The sequence below is a fragment of the Lemur catta genome, chromosome 16 (genome assembly GCF_020740605.2).
Source record: "Lemur catta isolate mLemCat1 chromosome 16, mLemCat1.pri, whole genome shotgun sequence".
NCBI classification, from domain to species: Eukaryota; Metazoa; Chordata; class Mammalia; order Primates; family Lemuridae; genus Lemur; species Lemur catta.
This window is the reverse complement of record NC_059143.1, coordinates 16,300,016-16,314,138: the sequence shown is the minus strand read 5'-3', so window position 1 is coordinate 16,314,138 and position 14,123 is coordinate 16,300,016. Positions and strand designations below refer to the sequence as shown.

Sequence of the window (14,123 nt, the reverse complement as noted above, 5' to 3'; positions counted from 1 at the left end):
ACTTCTAAAAATGGGTATAGCTTTGATCTGCACTTGGGGGATTTAGGTAATGTATGTGGCGTAAATATTATGGATGTACTGGTAACACCATTTCTTTTTTACATGAGGCACACACTAGTCTCTCCTGGTCTATTAAATAGAAAATTACCATAGTGTTACCTGTTCATACGCCACCTCCTTATTTTGCAGATGTGATTTCGTGTGTCTCTGTCAAAGGGAAATAGGTGGGTATTCTCTTTAGGATATGACTTAGTCAAACAGAAACAATGTACTGGAAATGCATATCAGGCCTCCAGCTTGATCCTACCTTAATAAATATACCTGTAGAACAATCTGGAGCATGTAGAGATTATATTTTCCTCATATTTTCTCATTTTATTTCCTGTGAGAATAGAGATGTTTCCTATTTTGTTTGTTTTATAATATTCACTGAAGTATTCTCAGACATTAGAAAAGTACCTGACATATATTAGGCACTCAATAAATATTTATTGAGTGACTGGATTAAAAAAGTCTGCTGTTTGTCTGATATGAAATGCCTTTTATATTAGTATAGTCTCCCCATTAGAGTTTACATGTAATTTACAATCTTAGAACTATAGGGGGCTTCAGATTATATTTCTTTTCACACATGTTCCCACCACAAATGCACCTAGATGTGATCAACTGCATTCAGAAGACATATTGAGCACCTGCTGTATGTAGGCACTGCTGGGTGCTGGGGATCCAGAGATGAATAGAATATGGTTCTTGTCTCTGAGGAGGTCACAGTGTAGGAATTAGGAGTGGTTTAACGCTGTATTTGCAAAATTCAAACAGGGAGTAGAGAACCAACTCTTTCATTTAATTATTTCTTCTTATTTCTACCCACTATTATTTTATTTTAGGTCACCCTTTGGGGTGATTCTGACAGTGGGACTTGGGGTACCATGGCAGACCCTGGGAGATATTTGGGGATGGAAAGAGGTCCCTCATATCCTGCCATGGGAGCAATAACTTCTTTTCCTGAAGTTATAACCAGAAGAGGATCTAGGGAGATAAAATAATGGAGTCTGTACAGGTTATGTGTTTTCCCAAGAAAGATGACATGGCGAGCAAAGACTCACAGAGCCCGTGCGAGGGACTAATCACACAGACTCCAATCTCGCTTGCAGTGTGTGTGTGTTTACAGCTGCACGTAAGCCCGGTCACACACACACAGCCTCTGAGTGGCTGCACGTGTGGCTCTTCTCCACTGCCTTTCCCCCAGATCTCCTGTCCTCCAGCCTCTGCCCACGCTGCTGCTGCTCTGGGGCCAGCAGAGAACCTGTGCTTTAGGGGAAGAGCACAGGAAGAGCCCAAGAAACACAGACGTGGCGCAGGGATGTAACCCTAGAGGCAGGGCAGGGCACCCTCCACGCTGCCTGTGGGTCAGCACCAGCTAGAGATCCCTTGGGTGGTTCCCAGTCCGGAGCACTTTAGAGGCACTGGGGCCATAACAGAGTAAAACAACCGATGCCTGCGCCCTACCCTCAGCATGCTGGGCTATTCTGATGTGCAGCCGGGGTGTAGAACCAGAGTAGGTCACCAGCACTTTAAAAGGAAAATTCCCTCCCATACTTAGATAATGAACTTTATTCCTAACCTCTGGCTGGATCAGCTGCCTCGATGGCGCAGAGTTTTGGTAGAAGAGGGTGCAGAGGGTAGGGGATTGGGCCCAGGACAGTAGGCTTCGGGCAGGATGAAGGCGCAGCAGATGGATGATGGGAGAGGTGAGGGTGCTGAGGACAAATGTGGCTCACATCAAAGGAACGCTCCTCTTCATTCTTCCTTTTATCCTTTCCCCTGTGTGGCACCAGGGGAAATCAGTCCAGGTCATTTTCAGCCACATGGTGGATGGCATGGATCAATTTGTGGGGTAGCCTCTTGGAAATGTAACTATCTTCTACACGGTTAATTTTGTGGCAGAAAATATACTTAGTTCACACTGAATAGCTAGCTTTTCGATTGCAACCTATTTGTACTTTGGAGTTTGCTTTTTTTGCTTACAAATACTCTTGGTAGATTAGGTGGGCATGATAATAGGGTCAATGAGGGCCAAGAGAAGTGACATGGCGGACCCTCAGGTGGGACATGGATTCTCGCTTCTCCCATGTCTGTCCCAAGAGGCAATCCTCTTGCCAAAACATGAGACAATTCGAGCGATTCCAACTCTCTCTGAGGAGTTGGATTTAGGCGGAATGAGACCCGTCAGATAGTTTGCATTTAGGCAAATCTAACTATTTCCAAGTAAAATGGATGGGAATTTATGGTTTGGGGGTGCTTTCTTGACTGCTTTGCTGTGTCTTTTTCAGTGTGGTGCTCCTGGCGTTGGCATCTCATCCCACAGGTAAAGGCTGCTCGAGTGTTAACTTTGTTTGTTGCTTTTATGTTGCTCATTCCACCCAGCGGGCTTATCTCTGAGAGATGTTTCGTAAGAGAACACGGTTGAACGGCCCACATATTTGAAACTGCTTTTATTAACCCCTTATGGATTTGTTGCCAAGGAATTTATTCTTATCTCTTCTTGAATGTTGTTTCTGTTTTCATCTGGTATGATCTCAGATACAGAGGCAAGTCTGTCACCTGCTGAGTAAATGTGCTTGTCTTGCCCTACTCTAAAATTCCTTCTCCAAGCATCCGGAATTGCTCTTCAGTTCCACGGCCAAAGGATTTGGTGAAAAAGTTCAAATTCACCCTATTTCCAGCTGATATCATTTTGTAAATTTTTATAATACGTCGCCATCCAGTTTTCATAATTCCAGATTAAAGAAGTCAGTTTCTAAAACTTAATCTTCACCCTGTTGCTGCCTCGGTTACTCTGTCGTTGCTTTTCAGATTCATGAATAACCCACAGCACTCTATTCCACTGTAGTTTTTCACTTTGAAAGATTTTGAAGTTGATGCCAAAGATAAAACAGTAATATCTGTGTGTGGCATGGCTGCAAATGCACGTTTTATTGGTCATGCTCTTTGTGGCTTAGTGGAGTGTGGTGGAAAGAACACTGACTCAGAAGGACTGGAACTTCTCTGGGCTCCCTCACTGAGTGGCCAGAAGACTGCTTTTTAAAAAAACTAATGTTTACCGACTACTTGCTATGCATAAGGCATAGCTTAAGGTCTCAGTTTTCTCATCTATAAAATGAAGAAAGGGGACTGAGTCCTTTCTAAAGCCCCTTCTAGCTCTCATCCTGTGCTCAAGGCCATGACAGCTTTCTGTTGGTGTTTTTAGCTGCTTCAGACTCTCTGAGCGAGTATCTTCAGGGAATTGTCAATAGTGACTCAGGAGTGATGTTTCTAAATAGTGTAAAACATATCTGAACCCATGTCTCAGAAGGATCATTTGAATTACTCTAAATGCATTACTCTCCACTTGCCCACATGGAAGCACATCTCCTATTGTCTGCCCACTCCTGCGGCCCAGTGACATCTCAAAACCCTGAGGGTCAAATGCCCTTTCTGCCATCATTTGTTAAAAGTCCACCCCTTGTAAAGTAAAGAGTCCTACAAAGCCATGCTGTTAACCCTGGACAGCATCTGCTCACCCCTACTGCTGCGCGCCTGCCTTTAAGCCGTGCTGCCGTCGTTCCTCCATGCAGCCTAGCAGACATTGAAGAGCCTCCGGAGTGCCCTCCCCTTTTGAAATATGCTTTTGTCAAAGGCCTTTGCAAAGTTATGTTCACAGGTTCTCCTTGGTTTATGTATTCATTCACTTCCTGAATTATTTCTAGTGGGCTTGAGTGAATAATTTTCACCTAAAGAAATCACTTGGCCCTTTGGCTCTTAGGCTGTGCTTGTTCATTTCTGACATTCATGACGATCAGAGCCAGAAGGCATCTAGTGATTATCGCAGGTGCCACCAGATTTTACAAATGAGGAAATTGAAGCCCCAAGGAGTTCGGTGATGCGACCAAGATGATGCTGAGTAGGTGAGCAGCAGAGGGAGACTGGAGTTCAGGTCCCCTGGCCCTCTTCCCACGTTTTTCTGTTTAAATGCCACTTGTTCAGTGATCCTACACTTTATTATAAGGTGTCCCAAGCAAGTGAATACTTTTGTTTGATGTTCCTAAATTCCTTTCTGGAGCTTCTCTTGGTCTGTGGGGCATTTTAGCCACCAGTTTCAAGCATGGTATCTGCTGGTAATAGTTTGTACGTTTTGAGCAACAGTCCAACATTGTACCTTGAGTTATTGCTAAACTTTTAGGTCATGCGAGAATGAATAACTTTGGGCACTTAGTTACTCTCTGGGCACAAAAACTAGTCACGGCCTAAGATTTTAGAATGGCCTGGGCAGAAGAGTAATTTAAAATAGGCTTCAGTTTCTTTATGAGGTGATGAAAATGTTCTGGAATTAGATAGTGGTGATGGTTGCACAATCTGGGAATGTACTAAAAACCATTGAAGTGTACATTTTAAAAGGGTGAATTTTATAGTATGCAAATTATATCTCAATAAGAAAACATTATGTGTAGGGGGAAAAAAAGAAATCTCTCTGATTTGAGAATCTGTTTTGGAGCATAATTATGCCAGAAGAGGATACTTGCAAAGATTAATTTTCCTTCGAGTTAAAGAAAAATTTAACTTTTAAATTAAAAAAAAAAAAAAAAGAATGGACATCAGATGCTCGGCTCCCCTTCCTTCTGCAGACCTTAGTCCCATGGTGTGGTAAGTGACCGGGGACCGGCCTGCGGTGGGCGGCCCATGTGTGGCGGAGCCTGTGGGATTCATCGGAGAGGGCCTTGGCACCTTGATCCTGAAGGACTCCTTCTGCGACTTTGGTTTGTTACGGTTTTGTGCCAGCTGAGGTGGTGGCATTGAAGGGGTCAGGTACAGAAAGTCAGGCTTACGAGAAGGGTTTTGCTGGGCTTTGACCCTGGCTGTGCCTCTCATGTCAGCAGCAGAGGTGGCCTCCCTTGCTGGAAGGGACGACTCTTACTGGGTGGCTCTAATTCCTGCCACCTTGTTAGCTTTCTCATTGGACCCCTGGGTAGTCGAGACCATTTTAAAGCTAGAACAACACTGTGTCTTTCCCAGCTGCTTATTACACGCTCCATCTAGAATGACTGTGGCCCGGAGAGCTGTCTTCCCGACTCCCCACCTGCCGCGGTTAAGACACAGCCAATCAGCCTCCATAGATCAGTCTGTTTTGAAGGATCTGTTAATACTTTCTGACATTTTAAAGGGGGGCTTCATTCTTTTTGGTTTCTTCTTACCCCTTCTTTTGTTACTTGTATCTGAATTATTTGGTAGTACTTTAAAAATATTTTTAAATTAAGATATAATTTACATGTATGAAATAGATATATGTTAAATGTATATAGTTTGATCAATTTTGGCAAATGTACACATCTGTGTGGCTCACACCCCTATCAAGATATTGAACATTTCTGTCACTATAGAAAGTCTCCTGTCCCTCCTTAGTCACTCACCCACCGAAAAGCCCTCCACTGACCTGATTTCTGTTACCATAGGTCAGTTCTATCTCTTCTTGAGCCTTGTATATAAATGGAAGAATCAGTGGTCTTTGCATCTGGCTCTTATACACAGTACAGCATTTAGAGACTCATTCATGTTGTTGTGTATATCATGATTTGTTCCTTTTTGCTGTTGAGTACGGTTCCACTGTATGAGCATACCACAGTTTGTTTATCCATTTACCTGTTGATGCTCACCTGGGCTCTTCCTAGTTTGTGGCTATTGTGAATAGTCAAAAAGCTGCTATGAACATTCTTATACACAGTTGTTTGTGGCTTATATGTTCATGTCTCTTGGATAAATACCTAGGAGTAGGATTACTGGGTCTTAGAGTATATGTGTATTTAACCTTCCAAGAAAGTGCCAGTTTTCCAAAGGGTTTATACTATTTTACACTCCCACCCCACAGTGGGAGAGTTCCAGTTGCTCCACACTCTCACCAGCGTTTAGTGTTGTCTGTCTTGTTTTAACTATTCTGGTGGGTGTGTGATGCTTTGACTGAGCTTCCCTCCTCACTCACGGGCAACCAGAAAGATGAGCTTCCTTGCAGATGCACCTTTGGGGTATGCTGGGGTGTGGTGCTAGAGAGACAGTTCTTCATGCCCTAGGCCAGACCTCGCCACAGAGTTTGCTTCTTGGCAGGTGGAATCCACCTTCCCTCTGGCCTATCAGCCTCACGATTCCAAGAGTCTTGGAGCCTTCCTTGAGTACCACGTTTCCCCTCACACTGTTTGAAGCAGTAGTAGAGAAGAGAAATTTTCCCCATGCTTAAGAGTTTGCAGTTCCTGTTTGGATGGGGCCGCTTAGCTGTGGTGTTCGAGAGAGAGAGAGAGAGAGAGAGAGACTTTCAGGGAACCAGAGGAGCAGGGAGACCCACAGGAATCTGACCCAGAAATAACCCCGTTACCTGATGTGTCTGTTGCTCATGTGTGAGATAAAACAAACAGCACTAATTACTCCTTGGAACTGACCTCCCATTTTCCTGCCAGTTCTGAGGGCAAAAATGTGAGAGGAAATTCTCTTCATGTTCAAATATCAATTAGTCTTGAATGTGGCAGTACTGTGCCACACTTTGCACCGTGGCAATTTCATGCTCTGTTATCTTCAGAGAAATGGGATTCATTCCCTCACTCGGAGTCAGTGGAATTTTAACTGTGGAACATGACAGTGAGGGCTCAACCCAGACTTTATTTTATAAGCCGCCATGTTGCTGCCACAAAACATGTTTACAAAGCTTTAGCCGCTTAATCTGCACTTAAGTTGTGCAGCTCTGCACTAGATGGTGCAGGAGTGTTGTCTTATGAGCATCTTTACACGTTTTTTAGGCTCCTGGATCAAGTTCTTGTGTGGTCGGGGCCAGCCCACCACACACTGCAGCCTTCCCTGAGGGTAATTATAGCACAGTCTCCAACATTTGCCGTTCAGGGGTTCTGTGCACCCCTCTGTTTGAGAGTGCCACCTTAGCAAAAGAGAAGGCAGATTGATGGCATCAAAGGGGAACATTTGGGGTCAACTTAAATTGAGGATGGCTTAGCCAACTGGAAACTGGAACATTCCCTCCAGGGAGAGAATGAGGGGGTCTTTCAGATCTTCTCAGCTCAGCGGTGCTCGTGTGTGTGGGGTGTGGTGGTGACACCCAGTGGGTACAGGGATGAGTGAATAGAGTCCCAGCTCTCAGGATTTGATAGTTCTAGGAGGAGAGACAGCTGTGAAGTCAACTGCATGCTACATGAGAAACGTGAAGGTTTTAGAAATGGTCAAAGGTCAGGGAAGCTGCTCCCTTACTTTCTTATGTCTCTCTCAGTAATTTGTGGAATCGGTTTTCAGGATTTGAGTGGGGGTTATTATTTAACTGGTAAATTACCTAGGACCCCCTTTTTTTCTTTATTTCCCTCCCTCCCAGCCTTCCTCTGACCATCGCTCTGTTCTTTAGACCCCCCCCAAAGCTTGGCTGGGCTATAAAAGTCGCCAACACTGCAAGTCTATTTCACGCCCCCTGTAGCATTTGGGATGGAGGGCCGGGTGCTGAGAGGGAGTCTCAGCATCCCCGGTTTCATTGCTCTCCCTCTGCCAGTCCTCATTGTCACACTGCCCAAGCTGCACTTTCTCTCACACTGAGAGGGAAATTGGGAAGGGGCCAGGAACCAACAGCTGCCAGAGAGACAGACCGAGTTCTCCCTGCGCATGGACAAGTCCTCCCCTCCCCCTGCCCGAACGGGGGGCTTTGGCCACTCTCTAGGGCTGGGGTCTCCAGGGTTACCTCGGCTGTCACTGGCGTGGGGAAGGGGACTGCCAAATATGTCTGTGCTCTTCATGCACTAGAAGACTGAGCCTGAAGTCATTTACGAATTCCTTCCACCAACATGGGTCCTGATCAGACAGTAGAAAGAAAACAAGAACTCGTAACCTCTTATTGGGCTACATGAAAACCAGATGCCAAGAAACCCTCTCCTTGTAGTTGAACACACACGTGCATATGTACAAATGGAACAAACAAACAAAAAAATTACAGTCATGATAAAAAAACAACCCTCCAGAGAAATAGAATTCAGAACGTTTCCTTCCCTGTGGCTGGTTGAATCATTTGAGATCATTCAGGTCCCTGAGGAAGTGTAGAAACCCATTGTGTCTTTTTTTCCAGAACGCTTGGTTACTAGGTGTAGCGTGAAGCGAGTGCTGCCTGGGTGTCCCACTGCGTACCTAACCTACTGCGAATGCTTGGGAAAATCAGCCCTCTCCTTTCCGTTCCCAGGAATGAGAGACTGGCCCAGTCCCAGGGGTCTGGAAGACCAGGCTTTCCAGGGGCTCAGAAACTCCAGATTTGGAAGGATTAAGGTATCTGCTGTGGAAATGCTTAATTCCTTTTCTCTGGACATTTTTGGAACACTTTCTGCTGTTTTAATCTCCTGACTTCTTGTTTGTGACCAAGTTCAAATTCCAGAGATGGAAGCAGCCAATATGTGTGATGACTTCCGCTTGCACCAAGTGGAACTGAAAGAATGAGCTTACTTCACGAGAAATAAATGTACCCTTTGGACCTCAAACTAAAATGAGTATGCACAAGTCAGTCTGGTGCAGTAATTAAACACAAAAATGAACAGAGATGTCAGGGCCATGGATTCATGACCTTTTTTTAGACATAGGCAAAAAGGAAGAAAAGATTCTTTAAAAAGATTCTTTTTTTCCTGCACGTGCCCTTGTGCAGGGCTGGCTGCCTGGTGAAGAGGACAGATCCTAGGGTTTGGATTGACTGGAGTTCACAGCCTGGCTCTGTCGTTTAAGAGTTGTGCAATCTTAGACACATCTCTTAACTTCTCTGAGCTCTGGCTGAAATGGGGATAATAGAACATCACAGAGTTGCTACGAGGCCCGAAAGAGATGAGTACATAAAGCTTTTAGCACAGGGTCCCGCACAAGGCACGCTCTCACTAAATGATCATTATTATTATACTGCTATTATCATTCTAAGACAATGCCAGTAACAGAATCCCTAGGAATGCCAGAGTGAATTCGGTGCGAGGCAACTCAATGCACAGAGGACCCCCATGCTACAGATCCTGGCCTTGAGGTTCCCAGGGCAGCTGGGGGCAGAGGGCCGTGTGGGGCCATGTGGGCCATCGTTTCAGCATTTCTGTGCCCCTCAGGTGATCTCTTCAGCGTCCTGGACTTCCCGTTCCTGTATTTCTACAGATTCCATGGCAGCTGCTGTGCCAGGTAATCTTGAACTCACTCGTTTGTGTGTTTTCTCTGCTGTCAGCTGTGTCTTCCTCTCTGTGAAGTCCACGGTCACCGCCAGTGACCTGAATGAGGGGCCGGAGAGAGTGGGGGTGGGTGCAGGCGAGGACACAGCTCGGCCACCAACAGGCTGTTGCTGAGCACGTTCGGGCGCTTGGGACGGCCTGGGCCCCGTGAGGACCCCTGGCCTGCGGAAGTGCCTCAGCGAGGACCACGGTTCTCAAACTTGCTGAAGAGCTAGGATCCCCCACCTTTTCCCCCTCCACAAGCAAATCTCACGCGGAGCTTCAGGATATAAAACTGATGAAACTCATTCTGTTCAAGGGAAGATTTGGGTCCAGAATCCCACCCTCTCAGCTTCCACCTTGGGCTCTTCTTGCTCCTGAAGGAAACTTCCAAAATAACCTCCACTAAACTCTAAGGCCCTGAGAAACAGGTTTTGGAACCAATGACTAGGAGATGTCTAGACAACAAAGTGACCATCGGTATTTGGCCTTGGGAAGGACTCAGGGATGTAGGCCCATTACGCGGATACATGTAAACACAGAGAAGTTTACACCCACCCCTCTCCCTTTTCCTGCCACGATCGCCACTCTGCTTGACTTTGTCGTGCTGAGACGTGGAAAGGCCGCTGCAGACACTCTCAAAGCGTGTGTGGTGTTCCCATGTGGTGGAGAGGCCAGGCCTGGGTGAACCCAGGGTTGCTGCTTGCCAATAATTGTGTGGCCTTTGGGAAAATTCTCCAAGTTCTCCCAAGCCTTAGTGTTCTCATCTGTAAAATGGAAATATAATACCAGTACAGGGCTGTCATGTATGTTAAGTGAAGTATATAAAGTCCTGAGCATTGTGCCTGGCCCAGTAAATGGTGGCCATCATGATTATCCCTTGGGCTGACGGTAAATACAGTGTCAACACATCATGAGCGGTGGCCATGTGAAAATCAGGCCATGTGTTCCCATGCATGTATTCATAAAATAGCGCCTGTGAAGTGGTGATTCTTCCCAGGGCTCCACAGCTGCTGTGCAGCTAGGCACTGTCCCTGCTGGGGCCACGTCATGCTCCTCATGTGTGCTAGGGAGAAAAAAAAAATCAATATTATAGAGTTTGTTTCTGCATTTGAGCCTGAGAATGATTTATTTATCATCCTCAGAAAAGTTTCAGGGCGACATTGACAGAATTCGCTGTCCCAGTTCCTATCAGTTTGATCGGGCTTTGTTCCCCTGCCCGTCAGCTGGAATTACACAGCATGAGTCTCAGAGCTGCCCAGTGCCTGGGACTTGTTTCCCTTTGAGTCGGGTTGTTTGGCAGCACCGGCGAGCAGGGTGGGAGGGAGCGCGGTTGTCGCGTGTTATGTGGAGCAGAGCAGCACGGCTCTCAGCCCATTGATGCCGGCTTTGTGGGGTGACCTCCGGGCTCTGCTTCTGCCCCTGTTAATCTGTAATTCTCTTATAACACAACATGATAAATGTTTTTTTTTTTTTATTTTAAAGATCTGGGAATCTCTATTTGAATTGATTTAACTCTCTGTTATTAATACATTTCACCCCTTGCTACAGAGCTTAGGCTCTTTAGTCATTTCAGTGGCTCCTCTGTGACCACAGATGAGACTGGGGGGTCCTGGGGAGCAAAGGAGGGGTCACGGAGACCTGGGGGGACACTGGTAGCTACAACCTGAAGACCCCATGACCAGGGAGTCTCTGCCTCTGTAGCAAGGGGTGGAAGAGCTGAGAGTGGAAGAAGACGAGGGATCCGTGAGTAATTTAGAAATGACTCACAGACATACAAGTCAAGCGATATGAAGGACTTCTAGATGTTTCCACAAGCATGTTGGTCACAGACTGCACTGAGCTTTTCTTGGCCCTATGCCAAGGGGACAGGTAACATGGGATCATGCCCTTCCTTTGGCTGGAGGTAGAGAGGAGAGGAAAAGACCTGCGGGGAAGGAGGTCTGGGAGACTGGACAGGCACCTGAGAAGTTGTTACTTCCTTGGGTGCAGGGGTGGGAGCCACAAGAGGAGCCGGTGCACTGGCTGCCTCACTTCTCAGACCCACCCTCCTGGCCACAGGCGCCTGGGACATCTCACTATCTATCTAGCTGGCCAAGAACACATTTCCAAGACTGGGCACAATGGCTTGTGCCCGTAATCCCAGTACTTTGGGAGGTTGAGGCATGAGGATCGCTTGAGGCCAGGAGTTTGAGACCAAGCTGGGCAACGTAGCAAGACCCTGTCTCTACAAAAAAAAAAAAAAGATCGCCTGGGTGTGGTGGCACGCACCTGTAGTCCCAGCTGCTTGGGAGGCTAAGGCAGGAGGATCGCTTGAGCACCAGGAGTTCAAGGTTACAGTAAGCTATGATTGTGCCACTGCCTGCACTCTAGCCTGGGTGACAGAATGAGACCCTGTCTCTAAGAAAAAGACAGAAAAAAAGAAAAAGAACACATTTCCTTAGTAAGGAAGAGCCATGGAGACCTGGATTCTAATTGTACCTGTGCCTGTTTCCTTGTTAATCAAGTGAGACTTTGGGGCTAGGTAACCTTTCTCTTTTAAAAGTCTCTGGTCTCTGTGGCCAGGCGCAGTGGCTCACGCCTGTAATCCTAGCACTCTGGAAGGCAGAGGTGGGAGGATAGCTTAGGCTCAGGAATTCAAGACCAGCCCTAGCAAGAGTGAGACACCATCTCTACTAAAAATAGAAAAAATTAGCTGAGTGTGGTGGCACATGCCTGTAGTCCCAGCTACTCCGAAGGCTGAGGCAGTAGGATCGCTTGAGCCCAGGAGTTTGAGGTTGCTGTGAGCTAGGCTGACGCCACGGCAAGACTCTGTCTCAAACAACAACAACAACAACAAAAAGTCCCTGTTCTCCGTAAGATAAGATGAGGACTGCTGTGCTTGCTCCTACTTTGAGAACACTGAACCTAAGACAAGAAAAGGGGGAGGAGGGATTTGGATACGGCTACGAGGGTCAGTGAGCACAGTTACAAATAGAAATCCAGGTCACCTGGTCTGACTGGGTGAGCCTGTTGCTTGCCCACAGGGGCCTCTTTGCCTTTTGGGTGTGACTTGATGTCTTAAGCCATAACCTTTCAGTCTCCCGAGACGGCAGACGCAGATCTGGACGAACTCTGCAGGCCTTCGGGGCCAGACAGGCTGAGACGTACACAGGGGAAACCTGACGCCCGTCTCTGTCCAGCCCCAAGAATGTGGCTGTGAACTCATCTATCTAACAAAGCGAAGGTCCACATCTCTATCACATGTGGCCTTGGCCTGTTCAATTTAACTCAACCTGCTTCCAACTCAAGTAGACAAACATTTATTTAATACATGCTGTGACTGAGGCACCATGTTAATCTCTGTGGGGGAAAATACAAAAAGCAGCCCAAGATGGAGCCCTGCCCTCTTAGAGCTTGTGATCTGCGTTGGAGCCGCACACCAGTGCCTGTAATACAGGTCAGGCGGACGTGTGACACTCAAGCCTCGAGGTGCAAATGAAGGACGACTCACATGACCTACTGCTCTGGCTTGGAGTACAACTGCAATCATATCTCTTTTTAATTTTCAGTTTCAAATCAAAGTCACACTCAAGCCACCACCTGCACACGTATGCAAGAAATCAGCCTCTCCCTCTCTGTCTCTCCCTTGCAGTCTCTCTGCCTCTGCTCTTCCCCAGCTGTCCTGCCTCCATGTGCCAGCAAGAGTTTGGACCCCCTTTGCTTTGGCCCTGACCACACAGTGGTTCCAGCACAGGCACTACATCCCTGTCCACGGCTGTGCCAGTGCCCTTGCTGGTCCAGACCTGGACAGCCCCGTGATGCTCCTGCAGGCTCCCATGGTTCACACACATGCATAGGCATCGTTTCCAAAGCGGACTCCTGGCCTCAGCTACGTGTGTCACTGCAGCCAGCCTTCCACTTCAGGTCTTACCTGGAGCCCGGGGCCAGTCAAGACCCTCTCTTCTCCCATCCAAGTACTGACCAGGCCTGACCCTGCTCAGCTTCCGAGATCAGACGAGATCGGGCACGTTCAGGGTGGTGTGGCCGTAGATGGGACCCTCTCTTCTCTTATTATGAGTTTGCCTTTGGAAGTCTTTTCCTGCCAGTTTGTTTTGTTTGAAAAAATTGAAGCTCTACCTTGGTGGGCACCAAAACTCCGGAAGTGATATGGGAAGGAACAGGAGGTGTTATCCTCCACCTGTTTTTGTTTTTTTTTTTTCCTTTCTTGATTTAGCCAGAGACCTCACCGATTTCCATGCCCCCCTCCCACTGCCAATGAAATGCTCCCATCATAGCTCCTTAGAAAAGCAGAGGAAATAGGTTTTTAAATTTTGGTATTATTAGGCAGAGATCACTAGAAAACACAGGTGAGTTAGAAGTTTTGTAATAATTCAAAATTAACTGGTAAAATGTAACATCAACGAGTCACCTATTGGCTAGAAGATGACAAGCCTCACTAATAAAATAATATTTTCTTCTTCCAGTGGATTTTTAGGATTCTTTCTCATGTTCAGTACAGTGAAGCTAAAAAGTCTTCTGGCCCCAGGACAGTGTGCAGCCTGGATTTTCTTTGCTAAGGTAAGAGAGAGGGGAGGGGTGTGAAAATCTCTCGAGAGAGCTTGTGCACCCAGCGTTCTCAAAGCCTGGGTGATGTGAAGTTTGGTCTTCATGAAACCATTTCTAGGTCCTGCCCCTGAGCCTGATCCTTCATTCATTCTGATGCCTTCTGTCTATTTTATCAGCAGGACATATTTAAGTTTTATCACATCCTGGAAGGTGATCATGGGTAGGCCCCTTAACTTCCCTGTGCCTTAATTTACCCATCTGAAAATGAGAAGTTTTGCCCTAAAACCTCTAAGCCTTCTCTAGCTTTAAGGGTTTAGACTCCTGGATGCATGGGGCAGTTCT

General features: G+C 46.7%; 1 protein-coding gene across 13 annotated transcripts in view; it reads left to right on the top strand.

Annotated features, from left to right (window-relative positions):
• Positions 1-14,123, top strand: part of TMEM241 (transmembrane protein 241) — a 108,566-nt gene that overhangs the window by 50,197 nt on the left and 44,246 nt on the right. For 9 of the 13 annotated variants that reach the window (XM_045527533.1, XM_045527535.1, XM_045527541.1 and 6 more), the window contains 3 exons: positions 2,334-2,368; positions 9,138-9,207; positions 13,700-13,793. In XM_045527533.1, coding sequence (XP_045383489.1) covers positions 2,334-2,368; positions 9,138-9,207; positions 13,700-13,793 — 199 coding nt within the window. Of the gene's footprint in view, positions 1-2,333; positions 2,369-2,583; positions 3,392-8,245; positions 8,329-9,137; positions 9,208-13,699; positions 13,794-14,123 lie in introns of those variants that run through there. The other 4 variants (XM_045527543.1, XM_045527540.1, XM_045527542.1 and 1 more) reach the window with 3 other exon arrangements.